Source organism: Camelus dromedarius, chromosome 1 (genome assembly GCF_036321535.1).
Source record: "Camelus dromedarius isolate mCamDro1 chromosome 1, mCamDro1.pat, whole genome shotgun sequence".
Taxonomy (NCBI): domain Eukaryota; kingdom Metazoa; phylum Chordata; class Mammalia; order Artiodactyla; family Camelidae; genus Camelus; species Camelus dromedarius.
In genome coordinates this window covers 48,594,668-48,618,630 of record NC_087436.1, presented here as the reverse complement: position 1 = coordinate 48,618,630, position 23,963 = coordinate 48,594,668, and the positions used below count along the sequence as shown (strand labels likewise).

At 33.0% G+C, this 23,963-nt stretch overlaps 1 protein-coding gene across 6 annotated transcripts in view; it reads right to left on the bottom strand.

The window, feature by feature from the left end:
* The window catches only part of TBCK (TBC1 domain containing kinase), a 172,704-nt gene that overhangs the window by 23,467 nt on the left and 125,274 nt on the right, over positions 1 to 23,963 (bottom strand). For all 6 annotated transcript variants that reach the window (XM_031468145.2, XM_031468142.2, XM_064484369.1 and 3 more), the window contains exons 24-25: positions 9,787 to 9,962; positions 451 to 610 (exon numbers count right to left, since the gene is read on the bottom strand). In XM_031468145.2, coding sequence (XP_031324005.2) covers positions 451 to 610; positions 9,787 to 9,962 — 336 coding nt within the window. The remainder of the gene's footprint in view (positions 1 to 450; positions 611 to 9,786; positions 9,963 to 23,963) is intronic.

Below are 23,963 nucleotides of genomic sequence, written 5' to 3'. Positions count from 1 at the left end.
GAAAGTTGATATCCTTCCTGAATTCTCTGTTATCAAAAAGCTTTGAGCCTATGGTAAACAAAACTCCCGAATCCAACAAATTCCATCATGACCAAATTTCAGAGACTCCAATCAAGCCCCAGTGCTTTTCTCCAATGGAAGGAACTGAAGCTACTTCTTTGCAATTTCAGAAAGCAGTTAAAAAAAAAATCCAAAACCAAACCAAAACATCTCAGGCTATCATTTGGAGTTTTCCAAGCTTAGTATTGATCCCTATGCTGCACGCTGAGGGAACAAAAAGCTTGAATTGGGAAAGGCTGGACAATCTCTCTTATGTAACAATAGAGACAGATCTTCAAAGCTCACTTGATTTGTGAGCGACTCCTGAAGAAATATACTTTTAGACAATCTGTTGTAGTAGGCAGGCAAACAACTCATCATGATGCACATGATATTTCTGAGTATACTTACCTCTGCTGTGTGCTTCGCCACATGTCCCACGATGACAATGACCTTCCCTTTGAAGCTCTGGAGCATGGCAGTATAAGGGCCTTGGGTAAACTCTCCTTCTGCAGTGAACGCAGTGCTGAATGGAATGTTGATGCTGCCTGAAATGTGACCCCGAATAAAACTGAGAACAAAAGTTAAAGGAAAACATTTATTTGTGTGCAGACTTGAATGCATGAAAGAAACTCACAGAGGTAATTGATTCTCAGAAGATAGTACCGATAAAATCGAACACAAATGGAGACGAGACTTGAAAATTCTATGAGCAGACAAAACCAGTTTAGTCACACAAGCAGAGCTTAATTTAGCTTATTTTGCTAGACAAGTGGGGCCAACTTGACCTGGGCCACTTCTTGTTTATGCCTCTGAAAATCATAAGTGAAACTTAAATTGTTCCCCCAAATTGATAGAGATAATCATTAACTAATTCCCCTTCATTTAAGAAAATTCTAATATTGTAACCAATCACTGAAACTAGTCAAGCTGCTTTATAACAATATACCTCTGAGCCTCATCTCAGGTTTTGGTTTGAGTGCTCCTGGTCTGCAAACTGTCTTTTTGTGGGTGCACAATAAACATTTACTAATTACTGCTTCAGTTATTCATCAGTTTTACTTCTTTTTCCCTGAACTTTCAATAGTTCTAAACATCTTCCATGCTAATGTGAGTATTTTATCTAAAGAAAGTAAGGCACCTCTGTGAGAAAAAAAATTAAACGTGAAAGTAGAATGAAAAAAGAGAAAGGACGAATACTAGCCAAAGATGTAAAGAAGACTTTCCTGATTAAATGAAGGACTGTGAAAGTGATCAGGATACATCAAATCAATGGCAATCGCATGGGTTGCACACTATTTATGGCTTTCAGTTCATTACTACTATTATGATTATTTTAAAGCTCTGAAACTAATATAGCCAAGTGGGTGTTCTCAGATCTAACCTGATACTGCAAAAAGTTATCTATTTTGGGCAAGCAATTGTTAAATGGGACTCAATTTAGAATTGTTAGAGGTCATCAGCACTGGTCGGAAACATTTCTGATGGCTATTTGGCTATTTCTCAAGGAAACTTAGCTATTTCCACTCTTTCCAATTTATGTTCTGTAAAGGGGGTGATGTTTTATTATATTTGCACTTTAGAAGGGTTTTGCTGATTTCACTGCTACTTGGAGTTTTGGAATTAAAAGCATGTATCAGCTTAAAATATTTAGAAATATCAAAAGATCTGAAGAAATACATACCTCTAAAAGTAATTAAAAAGTACAATTTTAAAAAGTGCAATTAAAAAGATGATTCTTCCTGAGTCTGTAGAGAAAGATATTCTTAAATATTATTATTAATCAAATAACCCTTCAAGTAAGCATAAAATAACAACTGTGAAAACTGCTCTGAAAGAGATGTATGTAATGCTTGGATAGGATATATCAATTTGGGGAGGGCAGGGAAGGTTTTCACTGAGGAAATAAGTAGTAGCCAAGTTAAAATTTGAATAATAAAAATTAATTAGGCAATGGGATGAAATGGAAGTGGTGTAGGGTGGTGGAAGGGATAAACATTTTAGGCAGAAATGTTAGGCTTATATTGGGAAGGCATGTGGCCATTAAGGATAAAAGAAGAAAGCCAGTACCAGTGAAACAGAGACAGTAAAGAGAGCATGAGGTGAGACGAGCCTGGAAAGGGATGCAGAACCCAGATTACACAGGGCCTTGTAGACCATGTTGATAATACTGGTCTCTATCCTAGAGCAGTGACAATCAGAAAGTACTTTAAGCAGAGAAGTAACAGATCACATTTGCACTTTGACAACAATGTGGAGAAAAGCTAGAACGGGAGTGATTGAGAAGATTAGTTTGTAAGAGGTCTAGGCAATATCTCCTCTCCTCCTTAATAATCACTGATGATGGCGACGAAAAGATGTTTCAGTGTTCAAAGGAAGAGTTCCCCCCAAGCTTCCACTTCATATATGTTCTTTAAAAAATGGAAAATCCATAGAATTTTAAAAGGTTATGCCACAACCAATTAATATTCTCCCCCAAAACTCATCAGTTATTGCTATAGAAGGGGGAAATCATACTTAGTTATTGACATGACAGTTTCTCAATTGCCCCAGTCTGTAGGTTCCTCTTTAGAATACTACTTTTCTCTTTCTGTTTCTGTCTGGTTTTTTTCTTATTAATGGAGAGAGGAGAATTTTAAGATTCCTACTCTCAGGAATGATGGTGGAGGTTGAACACATACATTTCTAGTCAGCTTTTGTTTCATCATTTTTTCTTTAAATAAAAGCATTTGGCATTAATAATGAGGGAAAGACATATAAAAAGTTCCGAAAAATGAAAAGAGACGTAAAATAAATATTATTATCCCAGTGTACATTGTTTAGTTAGAATCTTCTTAAGTGAACAGAGAATTTATGATCATGGGCAGATCACCCTTGGATTTCATTAGCGCTAGTTTTTCAAACCTTTACAATTATTCGATATTCAAAACTGCAGTTTTTCTGAACAGTAATGACTTTGTCCTCAGCATATAATTACTCTGAAAATAGCACTTTTCAATAAGGATATGACTTAAAATAAAAAATGTTTGATACCACAAATTATGAATTTAACAACTATTTGCAGCAAATGTATCTACATCCGCCAGTCAGAATCAGTTGCCAGAGAGAGCAACTGATTCTGTGTTTATCAAACAGCCTGTATCAAATGTGAATATTTTTTCTTTACAGTGCTCTTACAGTAGGAAAACCAATACAATTTTATCGTAGTCAAATGCTGTAGCAGACATGTTTTCAAACAAACTTTCTCGTTTAAAAGGACCTCGGCTACTCCCCCTGATGAAAGGATGAGCCTAGGCTGTCATGTTTGTACCAGGTGATCCTGCCATAATCAGGGTAGCAGGAAGAGGGAGGGTGAAGGTGGATACCTGACATAGACTGAGCCAATTAGATTCCTGGAAAACCCATAAAAGCACTCATCCAAGAACGTTCTTATCATAAAACTTCTAGTGCAAATAAGACTGGGTAAGCACCAATGCTGGTAGACAAGGTGGTCAAACCTCTAAATAGCTATCCTTGACTGAGTTACTGGCAAATAGCAGAAGAGAATGAGACTGGTTTAGTTACATATTAATATATTTACAATGAACATTCTCTTTTTAATTAAGTTTGACAATGAAGACAATTTGGGTTATTTAAGGATCCTCTTTCCTTGGCAATTATCTACATTTCATTGCCTACATTAGAAATTCTTAGGTGACACAAACATATGATGAAGTAGAACTTCTTGAGGCAATTTCTAAACATTTGAGATGCTGTCAGATTATATTATAAAGGTCAGTAGTTGAATACTTTTTTCACCTTCTGAGCCCTTCATAATCATAATAAAATGTGAGGTATTTGAAAAATGAGCAAAGAACAGATTCCTGTATATTTTGTGTTAATTGGACAGAAAGACGAGTTCTGACATATATGATGTATAGTGTTTCTGGTTCTCAGAGTCGACTCTGATTAGTCTTGGGCAAAATGTGGCAAGGAGAGCAAAATGATAGAGAATACACTGAATATGCACTTTCTACATGCTCTAAGGACTTAAGTTTTATTTCATTGTACTGTAGTGGAACACAAGTATGCATAAGCCTTCAATGTTAAGGAAGTGTCAGAGATAAACATGCAACAATATATATTTTAGGATTATGACTGTTACTTCACTGCTTTTCTCATATTCTAGACAAAAATTTGGATTCTCTGCATTTGCCTTTTGCATTTAGAAAAGTCACTGCTTGTCAGCATAAACACAGGTATGGGGTAAACAACACCCAAACTTAAAGAAGTTCTATGGTGAGTGTACAGTACAGTCACTAAGCTATTCACAAACTGTGAACGTAAAAAGCTTCAGCTTCAAAGTACACAGTTTAGAGATTATTAAGGCAATAGAAGCCCAAGTATTTATGTGGTAACTAGCCCCAATCATATACACATATTTAACTTTTCAGTATTTACAAGACATTTTTGCTATTAGGATTTTTGAAGATATATTTGAAGGAATTAAAGGATCCAACACATGATTAAAGAAATCAGCAGTATTTACAATGAAATCTCTTCTATGGAATAATAATAATAGTAGCTACAAAAGCATCCACTTATTATAGCAGTCACCTGGTCAGGTGTTTGAATAGCGCTGTTTACTACCCTGATTGCACTCTATGATATATTCTAGTAAATGTGATTTTTCTTTGGCAACTAGTGACCTTACTCTGTCTTGCAATAAGCTATTCCCCTAAACCAAAACATACCACTTATCTCAACATTCCATTTGGCAGATATCGTCAAAAAGTATTTAAATGTGTTTTTATAACAAAAATAAACTTTCACACTAAACAAAAACTGGTAGCCCAATGTACAAATAGTTCAGGAAGAACCTTAAAGTTTTTGTGTCAAAAGAGTTGGATTATTTGAACAGTATTAACAGGTAAGGATGATGTGCATTATCTTGTAGGTTTCTAAGATAAGAAGACTTTCCTGTATTCACAAGTCACTCTATATAACAATACTACAAGGAGATGCATCATACTTTAATCAAGCAGATAGAAAAAAATCAGTTATAAGAATAATATAGGTACACCACGTAGGTAAATTACATAGGTAAACATTCATATTCCAGAAAGATTCTTCACTTTACAAAAAGATTTAAAAATTCCTTTAAAATATTTGATGGCTCAAAATTCAACACAGAAATAATCTCATGCCTTCTAAATCCTAAAAGAGCACAGGATTTCTGTTGAGTACTGTTCTGAAAGCAAAAAAACACATTTTTCACCTATGTGAAGATGTAGGAAATGTATTAGCCAAAATTTCCTGATTTAAATGACCCATAAAAGCAAAATAGAGGCTAAAAATGATATAGGGAGAAAATAGACAATTTGAAAAATATTATAAACAACACTTCAAAAATAACTTACTTTCTTTAAGGAAGAAGAAGGTGTTACAGAGTTTCCTTTTTTCCCCCTCTACTGTATAGGACTACAATTTGTTTGCATAGGAGAAATAAAATTATTTTAAAAATATATTAGCATTAAATATTTATTCATTTATTAAACAGAAAGGAAAAGTCACATGAGTCCCAGGGTTTAATTGCAAATATTCACCTTGATCAAAATTTAAGAGTTAGTCTACAAAAATGATTTCTTCAAAAATATTATGAGGATTTCAAGTAGGTTTAACTTGTTAAGTTTTAAAATATCAACATCCTAGTAATAGTTTTAGGAAAATTTTATAAAAATATTTTGAATGGATTAAATCTTATAAATTAAGTCATCACTGTAGGAAAGAACCTTTCTAAAATGCTTCCTCTCTCAAAGCATTCCAACTTTGCTTTCCAAAAATTTAAATAGTTCATTTTTCCTTGAATCTGCGGCTGTGTCTGTATAAAGGCAATTATTAGATTTATTTAGTTAGTAATATACAGAGGAGCTGAAAGTGAGTTTGTATGTAAGATTTGAAGGAATGTGCACAGTGTCTGAACACATAGTTTGGAATCAACACATGTCTCATGCAGTCATTAATTTATACTAACTCATCTGTCTCAGTCTTCTCTCTGCTTGCTTAACAGCTCTATGAAAAGACCATCAGCCACCAGCATAAAGCTTGGAGCATAAAGCTTAGGAACATGAGGTCGGCTCTACCAACTGCCAGTTATATGGCCTTGGGCAAGATACTTAGCCTTTTTAAGCCTCAGTTTTTTCACCAGTAAAATACAGATATTGATAGAGATGATTTCTATATCTTAGGGCTAGCACCATGCTTGGCACACTGTCAGAGCTTAATGATAGCTATTATTAGAAATCAATTCACTTAAATCTATTCATTCTAAGTGCCTCTTGTTTTAAAATAACAGGTAAGGCATAATATTGCCAACAGGTACGTGTGCATCTTTAACAGGACAGTGAAAAATCTTAAACCAACATCTAATAGTGGACTTTTAGGAATTAGTGAATATAGGTATCCAAGTAATTAAGGGCATATTAGTAACTCTACAGTCACACTATAGATCTCTGACTGTCCCATACCTTTTTCTTGGCTTCACTGACTTTACCTCCTCTGACTTTATCTCTTACTGTACTGGTCTCCTTGTTGGTCCAAAATGGCCAAGCATGTTCACATATCAGGGTCTTTGCCCTCACTCTTACTCCTGCCTAGAATATTTCTCCCCATGTCATTTAAAGCCTGCCTCTTTACATCATTCAGCTCTGCTGAAATACCACCTTTTCTCAGAGGCTTTTCTTGCATACTTTGTCAAACTCTACCACTCTATTTTTTTCCTTGCTTTATTTTTAGGTATAGCACTTCCTGCTGTTTAAGATCATATGGTAGATATATTTATCTCTCTCAAAATCTAATACACTAATTACTGACTAGCACATACAATAGACAGCCAGTAAATATTTGTTGAATAAGTGGATGTGAGATGAATGCCTCTAAGTCTAAATTCTGAATGTGCTGACTTCTTTTGAGTATAGTCTTGCTTCTGGATTTAAAGGAAGAAAGGCCTCAGAAATCACTGGATCACTTACAGAGTGCAAAAGGACTTATATATTACTGTCTCCTTATAACTTTGAAGGGTATAGGTGGGAGAGTGTGGGACATTGTGTCTGCCATCTGCTTTTTTCCTAAATAAATATTTTCTGGATACTATCTAGATGCCAAACCTGGTGCTGGGACTACAAAAATTTAAAGGATATTAGTCCTATCTCTACCTTGCTTCTCTTACCCCGAGATTGCTTCCTTTTGGTGTGGTTTTTGTTTGTATCACTCATTTGGTATTTAATGCATATTGTTTTTATTGTTTATTTTCCACATAAAATATTTTAATGATTTATATTCTTCATACTGAAGCACCTAGTGAATAAGAACTATATTTTATACCATCTTCTAAAAAATTTATCCACAGCACTAAAGAGAGTAATATTTATTGGTTGGTATTAATACTAATGACATCTAAAAAACCAAGCATCACATTCTAACATATTAATTTTAAGCACTCAATTTATGAATCTCCTCATTACTATGCATATGCTTTTATTTTGCCTTTAATTCTTTGAAAATAGTATTTAAGATTAATAGAGTTAGAAAGAAATGTCCCTTATTTCCTCAAAATGTAATCAAATGGGTATCCATAATAAGAGATTACAAACGGTCCATGAATTTTCCAGTCTTGGAAGGCCACAGGTAGGTAGTTTAGACACCTTGATCAAAGGAGATTTTAGAACCCACAGTCTCCATTCTTCACTGTGTTCTTGATACTAGAAAAGACCTAATGATAACCAATGACTCTTGTAAGTCATTTAGTTTGTGATTTCTCTCAATGTACTATGATTGACATACAGGTGCCAATACTTGTTATTTAGTTGTGGGAGAGAGGAAGATATGTGGTAACATAAGAGGATGCTGGACGGAAAAAGGAATGTTGTGAGGTTAAACGGTACAAATTTAAGAAATCTTGGTTTTAAAGCAGACTTTCAAAAGGAAATTTAGAAAATTTCACAAGTTGGGTCCTCTGGGAAGGTCATAAAAGGTGGGTGACTTTATTTTCCGTTCTTCATGCCCTTGGATCCACCCCCACTATAAGGCGACACAGAAATACTGATTCTCTTCATTTAGCTTATAATTAGTAAAACAACCAAGTCAGGTCTCTGCCTAGTTCCAACTTTGAACCAAGTATTGCAGGATGACATAGAGGCACTCCTACATTGGGCTACTCATCCATACTCACTAAAGAACAATGGTCAAGTGAGTTGCTTTGCTTTCTGCTGTTGTTTTTATTTATCCTGCAGAAAATAAAAGCAAAAAAAAAAGAAGTCTGACTATAAGTTTTGGAAAACTTAGATTGAATGTCACTTCCATACTGTGTGTATTTTTAAATTTCAAATAGTTAATTAAATAATTTGAAAGGAATTATCAGCAGAGTGGTATGTACATAAATTGTTTTAATTAATTTAGTAATAGTCCATCACATTAAAATAGAGTAACATAATGTTATGCTTTTTGGATGGTTTTCTGAGAGACTACAAATAAAGGCTCAACCAAAAGCAACATAAAAAGCTGAAAAATTAAAAGTATTTTAAACCCTTAAAGGAATAGATAAGAACTTCTGTATCAGGGGTCCCTGACCAATCAACTGGAATTGAATGCTTCTTTTGCGGGTCCACTCACCTACTCTGCTAAGGAATTTCTGGTATCCCTGAAGCCCTAACACCAGGACCATGAACATTTATACTCTCTTCAAACTCAGGGGTCTCACAGTTTAGGGAAATTAGAAACTTTTCACAAAAAGATGGGGATGTATCATTTAAAATAGTAGGCTCCCAAACTGTTTTCAGTAATCTCAGATTCTAGGGATTACTTGAGGAGCTCTGTAAATGTATGGTTTTAATTTCATTTTAAAATTTCATTTCAAAAATTATGATTGAAAATATGCACATGAAAATTTACATGCCAATTTTAGCATATAAGAAACCACCAGTCTGCTTCCCTCATCCACTTATAACCCTCATTTATAGTTAGTAAATGCTATAAATATTAACTTATGAAAAAATTAATTGTGAAAAAATTCATTTATATTTTATATGTTGAGTTTCTAGAAAGATTTTATTTTAAAAGGGAGTTACCTTGTTCAAAAAAATTTGAAAACCATTTATTTAGATTCTAGAGTATAGAGAATCAAGGTCTGCTTTACAAGAATCTAACAGATGATGAAAATATAGGGGGAAAGGCTGAACTATCGCTATTTTGTAACTTTTCATACTTTAACGCCAGGAAAAAACACCAGAAGTTGTGGTACACTTAATAGTAAAATGTCAGTGAAAAATACTTTAACATGCTCTCTATAAGCCAATATTTTGATAATTATAATAAATAAAAGTTCAGTGTTGAGATCTGGCAAACTTTCCTTTAGGCTATGAGGTAGACCAGGTAAATACTTACTTTTCATCTTTGCCAAAATTTAACCTATAGCAGGAAGGATTCAAGTTTCCCCAAGAACAGAAATATACATCAGAGAAACACAAAAACCAAGAAAATAGCTCACTATTCTGGTGGTGTTTGGAAAACATTTTAAGGTCTTTGGTATGTAATATTATCTTATGAAACATTATGCAAGTCTATTCTAGCATCCAGTTTGAGAGTTACTTAGCTATCCGAATTCAGAGGAATCCCAGATATGTTCAGTTTTTACCACACGCCCTTTAAGAGGAAAGGAAGCAATATGAATAAAGCAGTACCACCCTTTAAAACCACATGTGTAAAGGATACTCTTCACTATTCCGGATGTCAACTACCAGGAGCTTTGGTTTACTGGACTTTGTCTTCTTGGTGGGTGTTTTGAAGTGGCCTGTCACTGTAAGCTCACACAAGTCAATCAGGTCCTCTGCTGAAATCCGGGGTGATACTTCTGACTTTAGGTCATTTAATGGAATGGATTCTCTTGACTAAAAAAAAATGCACAAACAACACAAATATTGAGAATATTAGATACAGACAAACTACAGCCAGTATACAATAACTTCAGGTTTTTGATATGAATCACTATAGCATATGGGAGAACAGGAGACTATTTTAGCAGTCTACTTTGTAGCTGTATTCCCCATTACTGAGGTTTGCTGTTTTATTAGTCACACATATAGGAAAGCATTATTATTTTGCTTCACTATAAGCTTCTGGCTCAAATGTGATAGAAAGAGATGAGGCAAATTTTTCCTTATGAGAGCACTGTTAATCTTTAAAACCAGCTCCTTTAAGCACATTTCATCTTTCTTGAAGTATAATTACTATTGTTGTGAACTGCATTAATTATAGCTCTGGTAATACGAGAAATTATTTTGTAACTCAGTATACATGCAAATTAAAGGAGTTGGTTCCAATATATATTGGACTTTTATAACATGATTTATGTTATATGTGAATGGTTGAGTGGAAATTAGATTCTCAGAGATTAATGAAAGCAACATAATGCTTTTTTAGATATTAAAGCAAATTCACAATGTATTTTAATTGTAAAGGAGGTAAAAATCAGACTCAAGACTATCAAACCAGTATGTGTTTGTTACATGGCATAAGACAGATTCACACTAAGGGCAATTTACAATTATCCTCCATGTTATTTAGTAGGGAGAAGGATTCCTTCCCTCCAACCCCCATAAAAGGCAACGCAATACAACTTAATTCAACATAAATTTGTGGAACGCTAGTAAATACTCTTGAAAACTTACTTAACATAATTTGAGAATTTAAGAATTTTCAAAATTTACTTGTTTGAAAATATGATATTCAAAAGAAACATTTAATTTATATGCTTAATAAGTTTTCAAAACGGAGTCTAATTATTATCTCATTTGCTCATTTTTTCTCTTTTCTCAATTCCATTGTAGGATTCCACATTTCCAATTTTCAATTTAGGCTTTCTAGGCAGGAGAGAATAAAGCCTATGAATCACTTATCAGACAGAATTGTTTTGGGGAAAAAAAAAAGTTTTCAATTGGAATTTGAGTATCAGGTCTCATCCCTTGGATTTCCCTGACTAGGTCATAAATTATTTAAGGCACTTGTTCTCTCACTTCATTAGCTTTTAAATAGAAATGGAAATTGCTAAGCTATATGGGTTTGTTGCTCTTAATAAAAAATAGGCATTAGGAATTTAAATTTTTTAATATTAGGAATTAAAGCTACTTAAACATTCTGAAATTAAAAGTGCTCCAGAAAGATCAAAGAGCTTTAAAACCAGCAAATCATACACTCAATGCTTCGATCTCCTTTTCCATTAGACCGCAATCTCTACAGGTATTTTTCCCAGCCCTCAAATGAAGTTGTACATTTATGAAGACAAAGAACTTTTGATTACTCTAGTTCTGCTTTCAGTCATTTAGTGATGGCTGTGGCATTTCAAAAGGAGGTTTCTTCTGAATGAAAGGTGTGCCTGACTGATGAAGAAAAGAATTTGACCAATGTATTCTCTTTGAAGAACTGATTGATTTAAGAAAGATTTGACCTTAGCATTGGTTCCAATCAAATGCATCACGTGAGTTTTTCAAAGGAAAGAGCAATTGCCAAGTGAAATGGTAAGATCAGGAGAAAGGAATCACTGACAAATTCATAAGTTTCTCAACTTTTTTGAGTGTGTATCAGCAAAGAACTTTAATATGTTGCATGCACATTCCTCTGCGAATTAACTCTAGGAGATTAGTAAATTATACTTAGGACAAATTATACAACTTTGCTTTATGAAGAAAATAATTGTTATCAAAAATACAGAATCTAGTTTTTCTTTTATTAGACAGCTTTGTATGAAGTTTTACTATTCATTTACAATTTCCACTTAGGGGCATAAAAATAAAACTTCCTTTACACAATTTTTGTCTTATTTAGTATCATTTACACTGGCATTTTCTTGTGTAACTATGGTTTCAAATTCACGAAATTTTGTTTATGGACAATGGACAAGAATTTAGGATAAATATAGGACAACCCTGAATATGTCTATTAATGTATTGTTTCTGCCCAAGAACCTGTATATAATCCATATGAAACCTAAACATCCAAATATTAGAAACCAACTGGTGTGAGAATGACTTTTTAAAAAAATAATATTCTATTGCCAACCTAGAATCAGAATTTATTCACAGTGTTACTGATAAAAATCATCTTTCAGTAGAGTGAAGGCCTCTGAAAGGGCTATCTGGATGTATCAGTGATAATGCTAAGCAAGAAAAGCAAAAATCTAAACCTGGTAACAAGACAAGTATTTTGCTGTGTCCATTAAACTACTGGGAGAATGACTCTGTCATGGTAGACTGAAATGACAGACTTCATCTTTTTGTATATGGTGTTAGAGAATGTACTAAATTCATTCTTTTACATATAGCTGTCCAGTTTTCCCAGCACCACTTACTGAAGAGACTGTCTTTTCTCTATTGTATATTCTTGCCTCCTTTGTCTCCATCATTAGTGTGTGGGTTTATTTCTGACCTTTCCATCCTGTTCCATTGATCTATGTGTCTGTTTTTGTGCCAGTACTATTCTGTTTCGATTACTGTAGCTTTGTAGTATATAGTTCGAAGTCAGGGAGTGTAATTCCTCCAGTTCTGTTCTTCTTACTCAGGATTGTTTTGGCTATTCAGGATTTTCTGTGTTTCCATACAAATTTAAAAATTATTCATTCTAGTTTTGTGAAAAATGCCAATGGCATTTTGATAGGGATTGTGTTAAATCTGTAGACTGCCTTGGGTAGTATGGTCATTTTTACAATATTAATTCTTCCAATCCAAGAACATGGCATATCTTTTCATCTGTTTCCATCTTCAACTTCTTTCAGCAGTGTCTTATAGTTTTCTGAGAACAGGTCTTTTACCTCCTTAGGTTTATTCCTAGGTATTTTATTTTTTTGATACAGTGGTAAATGAAACTGTTTCCTTAATATCTCTTCCTGATAGTTCATTGTTAATGTATAGAAATGCAATGGATTTCTGTATATTGATTTTGTATCCTGCTTTACCAAATTCAAGATGGGCTCTAGTATTTTTCTGGTAACATCTTTAGGATTTTCTATGTATAGTTACAATGTCATCTGCAAACAGTGACCAATTTACTTCTTCCTTCCTAATTTGGATTCCTTTTATTTCTTTTTCTTCTCTGCTGTGACTAGGACTTCCAATACCATGTTGAATAAAAGTGGTAAGATCCTTGTCTTGTTCCTGGTATTAGAGAAACTGCTTCTTGTTTTTCACTATTGAGTATGATGTTTGCTGCGGGTTTGTTACACATGGTCTCTATTATGTTGAAGTATTTTCCCTCAATGCCTGCTTTCTGGACAGGTTTTTTTCTTTTTGTCATAAATAGATGCTGAATTCTGTCAAATGTTTTTCTGCAACTATTGAGATAATCATATGGTTTTTATTCTTCAATTTGTTAATGTGGTGTATCACATTTACTGATTACAAATATTGAAAAATCCTTGCATCCCTGGGATAAATCCCATTGATCAAGGTGTATAATCCTTTTAATGTACTGTTGGATTTGGTATGCTAACACTTGTGAAATGGTAGATTTTTAATGAGGGTATGCTTGTATACCCTTATGCTGCATATGCAACCAACAACAATAAGGGTATAAATGTATACACTTATGTTTCATATGCAAAAGGTCCTAAATAAATATAAAGGCATATTAACTTTGAGAATACAGAGACAGTATCTAGAATTCTCATATTTTCTGTAATGGATTCTTGCACTAACAGTGCAGTTACTCAGGACAAAAATCTGAAAATCAGCACAGACTCTTCATTCTTCCTTATTCCTCATTCCCATCTAACACATCCCCAAGTTTCACCAAAATAATTCCTGAATCTGTTCCCTGGTTCACTGCCCTATCTCAGCGCTTCCATTGTCCCTTACATGGACTGTAAAAGCTGTTTCCTCTTTTCCTATTTCCTTTTCTCACTGCTTCCCTCTTCATCTAAATTCATCTCTTTTAATCTATATTCCAAATGCCATTTGAGTCAAAAATAAAAATCTGATCATGTAAATTTTATAATTAAAACACCTCAATGGCTTCTAGACATTGATAGAGTGAAATCCAAATTCCTTGGTATAGTGTACAAAGCCCTTTATTAATTGATCCCTGTCTATAGCAGGCAGGAGACCATAGGCTTTGGAGTCAGATTGTCAGGACTCAAATCTTGGCCAGCCACTCATCAGTATGTGGCTTTTGGTATAATATATATCCTTTCTGGCCAATTTCTTCAGCTATCAAGTGGATAACAGTCGCTATCTGAACCCTCCTGGGCAATGGTAAGAATTAAACGTTAATTTATATAAACTACTTAGAATAGTGTCTGACACACTGTTAAGAGTTCAATAAATGTTTGTTGTCTTTCACCTTTTTTCTCACCCCTCACCACCTTGTACCTTATGTGTCAGCAGTAGCAGACTGTTTGCCTTTTCATACCACTGTGCCTTTGTCCATGTTGTTTCCTCTGCTTAGAATGCCACAATTTGTCCATCTAATTAATCTCTGCTTACCTTACAAGTATTAGCTCAAACATTACCTTCTCTGTGAAGAAAGTGTCTTTTTAATTTCTCACAGAATTATTTAGTTTCTCCTCTGTGTCCCCATAGGTGTCTGGTACACATCTTTATTGTAATAGGATTATTTACTTCCCACTAGGCTGAAAGCTCCTTAAGGATAAGGAAAATGACTTTTACGCCTGTTTTCCCCAGGTCTCAGCATATAAATGAATAATATAGTATTTCTAAATCTTCTATTACTTTTCCTGAGTAACCCTGTGCTGTGGGGTATGTATACGTTCCCCAAACAACCTGTACATACCTCTATCATAGTAATTACCATATTTATAATGTATTATCTATTTCTCCACTTCACTTACAAAATCCTTGAGTACAAGTTCTATGTCTTTTCATATTTGTATCTCCAAAAGAAAGCACAAGGTTTGGCAAAAAGAAATTCAATAGATAGTTAATGAATGAGTGAGTGAATAAAAATATGATTAAATAATTTTACAGAGCATATTCTATTCTTATGTCTGGATTACTAGGCAGATTCTTCAGGGATGGCAAATCATCAGATTCTCTCTAGCCTCTGGGCATTGTGATGGTTAATCAAGAACACTGAAATCTATATCTGCTGCAGTAATTTCTCACAGTCATCTTCCCTTTTCTCAACTGAAAAATTGAAGATGACAGTTGCCACCATATAAGCTTACAAAATGTACTCTAATTAATTGAAAGAAGTTAGATGAATATAAAGAAGGTAAAGAAATAAAAACAAACTGTCTTTAGGAAAGCAGGCAAAATAATTTAGTGATAATAAATATATGAATGAAGGAAAAATAAATACTACAGTTGATAGTTTGGAGAAAATCAATGAAACTGGAAAATCTATGTATAAACTGTATGCATAATTAGAAATGAGAAAAATATAAATATGTTTTATAGTCTTTTTCTTTCTTTATTTTCTTTATATATCTCTTTATCTTTCTTTATCTATCTCTTTATCTTTATCTATATCTTTTTAATTATCTATAAATGAGAAAGAGAATAAGCATGTAAAAATACTTGAAAAAATAAAAAATACTGATTCCAAATAGTCCCAAGAGTACAAAATCTGAATAGACCTATATATCCACAGGCCTAAGTAGAGATGAAGAGAATTATGAATGATGTGTGTGTGTGTGTGTGTGTGTGTGTGTGCAAAAGTCACAGAAAAGCTGAATAGACTGTGGAAATACAGGTAAATTTTTAAGGTTTTGAAATAAGTACTATAAAGGAAGGTGCCAAATACATTTTCTCCCCAAACAACTCTCTCATTTTCAAAGAATAGGGAATCCCTATAACTGTTAGATGGCAAAGAAAACATTGAAAGGTTATTTTATGAAGCTACCTTAACCTAATACTTATATCTGATAAAGATGGCACTAATCACACCTCTCCCAATAGTCCTTATAAATTTTTTTAAAATTTCAAAACTAGAAAACTGAATGTAGTAGCAATTTAAAAGAATAGTATATTACTTCAAAATGACACCTGCACCCCAATGTTCATAGCAGCACTATTTACAATAGTCAAGACATGGAAACAGCCTAAATGTCCATCAACAGATGACTGGATAAAGAAGACGTGGTATATTTATACAATGGAATACTATTCAGCCATAAAAACCAACAACATAATGCCATTTGCAGCAACATGGATGTTACTGGAGAATGTCATTCTAAGTGAAGTAAGCCAGAAAGAGAAAGAAAAATACCATATGAGATCGCTCATATGCAGAATCTAAAAAAAAAAAAATAAAACCAAACAAACATAAATACAAAACAGAAACAGATTCATAGACATAGAATACAAACTTGTGGTTGCCAGGGGGATGGGGTGGTGGGAAGGGACAGACTAGGATTTCAAAATGTAGAATAGATAAACAAGATTGTGCTGTGTAGCACAGGGAAATATATACAGGATCTTGTGGTGGCTCACAACAAAAAAGAATGTGACAATGAATGTATGTATGTTCATGTATAACTGAAAAATTGTGCTCTACACTGGAATTTGACACAACATTGTAAAATGACTATAACGCAATAAAAAAAAAAAAAAAGAAAAAAAAGAAAAATAATTAAATAAAAGAATGGCATATTATGACCAAATAGGGCATATTCCAGGAATGAAGAATGGTTCAATATTGGGACAATTTTTAAAATAATTCATCATCTTTAATTAGTCAAAGGATACAAAATATGTAAACATCACTATAAGTGACATAAAGCCAAATGTGATAAAATTTCACACTTATTCCTAATTTTAGAAAAAGGAAAACTCATGGTAAACACATATCAGAAGGAAAGTTAATTAGAATGATGAAAGATGTTCATTCAGATAGATCTTCTTTATCTCAAATATTTGACATTATACTTAATGATGAACCACAAAGGCAGACATTAAAATAAAAGTGCAGAAATATATTATAACTATCAGCATCACTATTTATTACTGCTATGGAAGTTGCTGTGAAGTCAATAAGAAAATTAAATAAGGGGCATAAATATCAGAAAAAAGAAATATATGATTTTTAGATGATATAACAGTCTGCATAAAAATCTAAAATAATCAGAGTTAAATTCAATAAAAATGGTAAGAATCTGGTAAAGTTTTAGTTACAACATACATACAACAGCATCACTCGCTTTTCTCTATAGTAACAGTAGCCAGTCAGAAAACACCAGGAGCAAGAACTTTCAATCACACAATCAAAATATTTCTTGAAAATAAAATACTTAGAGGGAGCAGGTATAGCTCAAGTGGTAGGGCACATGCTTAGCATGCACAAGGTCCTGTATTCAATCCCCAGTACCTCCTCTAACCATCAATAAATAAATAAACCTAATTACCCACCCCTGAAAATAATAAATAAATAAAAGTAAAATACTTAGAAATAAGAGAATCATATTTAAAGAAAATGAGAGTTGTGGTGGGAATTTGAAAAACCTGAGAGACACAAGATGCTACCTGGAAAGAAAGATTCAATATTACAAGATCTTTATTTTTCTTCAGAGCAATGTATTAATATTTGACAACTTGATCAAAACCCCAAAATGATCTTTTTTTGATTTTGAAACATAAATTCTAAAGTTCATTTGACAGACTAAATAGGTGAGAATGTCAAGAAAATAATGAAAAATAATAAAATACATTGTCATATATTAAAATTATATACAATCAACACTATACGATACTGCAGCAGAATACACTACAAGATTAACATGACATAATGTGATGCACAGAAACAGACTCAAACATACATAAGTATCTGGTAAAAGAATAGGACTACATGTTATTTCACTGGGGAAAGGGTGTTTTATGTAGGATAATGTTGGCATTTATTAACTGCAATAAAATAAAAGTATGTTTCATCTTATACTATAGAGCAAAATGATTTATAGGTGGAACTAAAAATAATGTGTAAAAAGTGGAATCATAAAAAATGAGAAAAAGTATTGAATACTAGAAATACTTATAAGCATGTAGCAAAAGCTAAACTTTTAAAGAAGAGCAGTGTATGTGAAAAATAAAAATTTAAAATGCCCGTAATATATAAAGAACTCTTTTAATCAATAAGATAAACCAATAAGAAATAAAATCTGCTTAGTTGAAAAGAAAGGACGGGAGATGTAAACACATACTTCACAAAATAAATACAACTAGTTAATAAAATTTTTTTGCCTCACTAATAATCACAGAAATATAAAAAAAATATGCACAGTCATAGAAATGCAAAAACTAGGTAAGTGTTCTGGATATCTTTTGTTTGCCCTTCCAGATTGACTCTTCTCTGGCTTCCACCTTGTTCTTTGCTTTGTGTGGCAACCTAGCTGGACTGCAAGAGGGAGCCTAGGTCCTCTGGCTTTCCAGTGGGTACAAACAACAGGGAGAGTAAAGTCAGGATTTTACTCCCCTGGTGCCCTACTTGAAAAGTCACCTTGGTCCAGCTATGTCCACTGACCAAAGGGCACTGTTCCTCTCAAGAGGGATTTCTCTACCTGTTTCTCTTTTTTCATGTTCTGATACCCTCTTTCTCCTGCACGCTTTTAGCCTTTGAGTGGTAACAGGGCTGTCACTAATATCCATAATTTACTGCATTATCTCTTGTACTTTCACCAATATGTCACCATCATCTTTGTAATTATTATCTCTGAAAATGAAACATTCTTGAATTATCCTAATTTGAGTGTACCATCTTTTGCTGTTGGTTGAACTCTGACAGGAAGGGATTAGGGAAAAACTCTAAATTATATATGTTTTAGATGTGTGAAATTAACATAAACTCTCTGGAGAAAAAAATGGAAATATATTAAAAAATTTCAAATACGCATGCCTTTCAATAAAGAAACTTATATTTAGAAATTTGTTCCATGGACATAACCACAGACTGTACAAAGTTGTATGGGAAAATATTTATTGAATTATTGTTTTTCTTAAATTATGAAAAACTATGTCAACACATGATAAAAGGGGTGGGATGAATAAATACCAATGAATTCATATAAAAATACCATTTATCCATTAAATTTATATTTTTGAAAAAATTTCTTACTTGAGATTCTCAGGATATATTATCAAGGGGAAAAAGACCCTATAAGACAATAAATTCCCTATGATATCAGTTTGGTGATGTATGTGTGTGTGTGTGTATATATATATATATATATATATATATATAATATACATATATTTATATATATATATATATGAATGATGCACAGAAACTGTACAAGTGGTAGTTTATAATGAGTGGAATTTGTCTTTTTTCTTAATGCTTTTCTGTGTTAAAGTTTTATTCATTAATTAATTCATTATGAGCTATTTTTGAAAATTTAAAAGTTAATAAAAATATGAGATTCGTTTTCAACCAGCATTATTATATACTCCTCTTAAATACTTTATGAATCTTATCTATCTGAAGACAGTTCTTGTCAAATGTTTACACAATACAAAAAGGCTTTATGAATGAGAACTCATGGCTATATTCACCATTGTAGGAACTAAGATTTGGCATTGGAAAACATGTAGAGATGTTATAGAAAGACAATAAAATCATTACTATTTTTAAATTCAGATAAACATTTAAAATGATTTTAAACAGATCAGAAAGTAGAGCAGACTTTCATGCATTCAAGTTTGGAAAGGAGACATAACAATTTAATATAGACAACTAGATAAAAAATGTTTGCGGTTCACTGGAATGTTACATTGGTAAAGACTACTCTGTCTTTTGCTTGAAGAAATATTTCAATAAACTGATGTTTATCCACCACTTCATCAAATGTATGAAGAATTTAGAGAAAAGGGCCTGTTCGCCACATGGAAGAATGTTTAATATACTTTTCCAAACTTCAACCACCACAAATGTAAACTACATTATCATCAGTATTTTTCCTAGCTTAACATTAGATAGTAGAAATTATTTAGTAGACTACTGCTTAAATGACTGATATTTTTCTTAGCAAGAATTGTGTTTCCTTTAAGAGTAATATATTTTGATCCTGTACTCAGAAACAACTCCATATGTGATCATACTCATAATGTATGTTAGAAGGTTAAAAACAAAACAACAGACAACTTTCCTTATGGAAGGAAGCCGTTTTCATATTTTATGCTTGTGTGTGTGTGTGTGTGTGTGTGTGTGTGCGCGCGCGTGTGTGTGTACAGAATGGGGGGAGGGTAAGAAAGAGAGATGAAATCTTAATACAAAAAAATTAGCCTAAGGCCATTCGGAAATTAAGGATTCCAAAATATATTCATAGTATCTGGGTATAAATGAGTCCAGCAGTGCTGCTTTCAGGAGATACATGATAGATCTGACAGTTTTTTGAAGCTTTTGAGGATTTTTCTCAGGGACAGGATATGTCTATAGTATTGGTTCTTGGAGTCTATTTAAGATCTCTTCACTTCGGAAGCAAAGTACCATTCGTTAAATATCTACTTTAGAATTCCAGAAGTTAAAATAAGGCATCACAGAAAGTGACACACATTGCATACATTTCTGTTAGAGAGAGATCTACCTTTCAAGCAAAAACATTTAAAAAGACTTAAATTTTACTGAATAATTGAAACTGGAACACCAACTGGAATACTAAGGATAATCTTCCAAAAGAAAGATGGAAATACAAACCAGAAAGTATGAAAAGCAAAAGTAGGCATGCTTATAAGGCAGGGACCATCACAGGGTTAATCACGTATTAAACATGTTTCAACATAATGAAAATACACTTTCTTGAGGACAACTTATGAAAGCAAAATCCTACTCAAAGATTTTTCTAAGTGACATTTCATGTTTCTAGGAGAGAGGCTGGGTCAATATAAAAATGCTGATGATAATCCAGAGTCAGGTACATCAATAGCTTAAGTTTCTTATATTTCTTTTTTATCTCCCATGACAAGTATAACAGGGCCCTGACCAGAGAAGGAAATGAAATGTTTGATAAATATACGCATAGGGTCTACCAAGCTGAAGTATTGAGAACGCAGGTGGAGACAGAAACTGGTGTTAGGGAGAAATCATGACTAGAGGAACATATTTTTTAAATTATCAGCATAAAAACTGCAGTTTAAATCATGAGATGAATAAATTTTTGAAGAAAAAGGGGAAAATGGCAGGAAAAAGCCTTAATTTTGGTATGTACATCTATATACTGCTGAGAAAATCTTAAAATTATATAAAATATTAATAAGGCTTGGAATACATGAAGTTGAGTTTTTTTTAGGGTAATATCCATCATTCTTATTTTCCCACATGTCTACAGTAAATAAACTCCGCTTTCTTAGCACTAGATATTTCTAGCTCATGTATGAGGAGGGACAGGCTTTTGTAAATGGCACAGGCAGACATTAACTACCATTCTCAAAGGAATTTTAACAAAGGAAAACTACCCTCAGAAAATTTATCAATCTACAAAGACATTTTTATCCATATATTTAAAACAATAAATACTTTCAGTGGCAGTATAGTGTTTCTATTTCTTTCTCTTGTTTTTAGAGAATTAGGGAGAAGTTACCATTTCTATGATAGAGAAATATAGCATCTGAAATAGAGTTTGAAATAAAATTGTCATGCTCTGGAAGCTGTATAATATATTCTCACACTACAGAGAATATTTTTCTCCTTCAAATAAAAGAGAGATAATGTATCTGAATATGAAACACTTAGAAGTGGAGATAGAATTTTTTCAGTGATTAGAAATTTTATGCTAAAATTTTCACAGATGTGCTTCCTGAAAAATTGTGTGTAAGCTAAATTTCTGTAAAGAGAGTAATTTTCTCTTTGATATACAATGTCATTTCGGCCTCAGTTTTCTCATGTATAAAATGAAGGGGCAAGAGCAGATATCTTATGTTTGTCTTAGCTCTAGAATTCTATGACATTTTTTTCTGATTGACTTTCAACTGTTAATAGGTCACAAAACTCTTGCTTACTTCTTGGGACAAAGATTAAAAGCCTGCACATAATACTTAATGACATCAAAGGAGTTTCTACTTAAAGAGATTCAGAAGTGATTCGAACTGTGAGGCTTAGTAAAGTGTTGTCCATAAAGCATGACATGCTTGTATAAACTTTTATCAATAAGAACTTAAGCATTTCGAAGACAAGTAGCTGGGAAATACTTCATGGTTTAAACTGGTTGACGTGAAGGCAGAAAAGATGGAAGCAATAAGTGAACACGTCTCATATCAGTGATATAAGGGGCAGAAACAGGGTTAACATGACAATGTGTGTGGGGAGTGGTGGTGCTGGTGCCACTGTGTATATATTTTCTAAAAGCTTCTGTAAATAATTTCCAAAATAAAACCAGAACTTAAACTTCCTAGGCTGAGGTAAACAAGGTGAAAAAGTTAAACGTGAGAGCAACTGCCCTCAGCTGAGCTTCTAAAGGTAGACCTTGTGATACCCTCCACTGGAATGTGACAGAGATGTTATTCCACATAGAACTTCATGGTCAGCTTTCAATGGCAGCAGAGATTCAGGGAGTAGAGGCAGCTGGTGACTAAGAGTCATAGTATTTTAGTCAACTGATATTTTCATCTCAAAGCCTACATTTTCAAGGTACAACCTTTCCTTGAGTTGAGTTACTGACTTCATTACCCTTCTCTCTCACTCCTACACTTTTCCTTTTACATGGAAGTGATTAGCACTACCATTTTTGCTCATGTGTTCCTTGTCACTTGGGAAATCTCCCCATCACTCCCCTCACTGTGTAACTAAAGAATGTCAAGTAAATGACCAAAATACTCTCTAGCTGGAAGCTTCAGTAAAGCCCTGTGGAAAAGTCTACAGATCTACCTCTCATCCTTATTGCTGTGCCAAGGACAAGGTTGGTGAGATCTCTAACATGCGTGTGGTACTGTTATTACTATGATTAATATCTGGTGGAATTTCCAGCTAACAGCATGTATCAGCCAACCACTTTTATTTTAATATAACTGAGATGTCCCAAGTGAAAGGAAATTTAAAATTTTAGTTATGCAGATAGAAGACTGTTTAAAATTGATGAAGGAAGGATACTCACTTGTCTCTAATCTCTAGTCATTTATTTTAATACACTACAAACCATTCCAGACAATTCTTATGAGAATATAGATATAGAAGTTGCAATGATCATAATGTATTCAGCTGTATTCCAAACTTCCTTTACATAAATAAAGAGATTGTAATTTTAATGAGATCAGAAAGATTACGTACATGTCACAACTAGGCTAAAGGCAGATATTACCGAGATATGCTTTAGTTTTATAATATATATTATGCAATATGAACTGATAAATATGAATGGGTCCTTTCTGTAATGTTAAATTGGCTAATACACATTTAAAAATATTTACTTGTTGAAAATAAGTATTTCAGGGGAAAACTAATTTATTTTTCAATTCTTTTAAGATCTGACTAAAGTTCTAAGTTCTGAAACAAAAATTGGGGATGAAAAAATATAGAATTTTTATAAGAAAATCTAACAAATTAGCTTATATACAAAAAGTTCAAGTGTAACAGCAATTACAACTAACTAAAATCAGCAGCTATAATGCCATAGATGAATTACTGCAAAATTTATTCTAGATATATTGTATTTTAAAGTTGTTAAATTTTAAAAAAGTGTTCATATTCTCCTTTTGACTTAATATAACTTAATATGCAATAAAAAGTAATCTAAGAAAAGGAAAAATATTTGATAAAGGATTTACTGGCCATATTCCTTGTGGTGAAATAAATCTTTAAAATACTACAGTAGCTATAAAATATACAGATATATTTCAACTATTATATACTGCATTAAAATTTTTAAATTTTCTTTGGCACTTCTGGTCATATTGCCATACATTTAAATGTGTTCAAAAATTCTTTTTTAGAAAAAACATAAAATAGATATTCTATTGCAA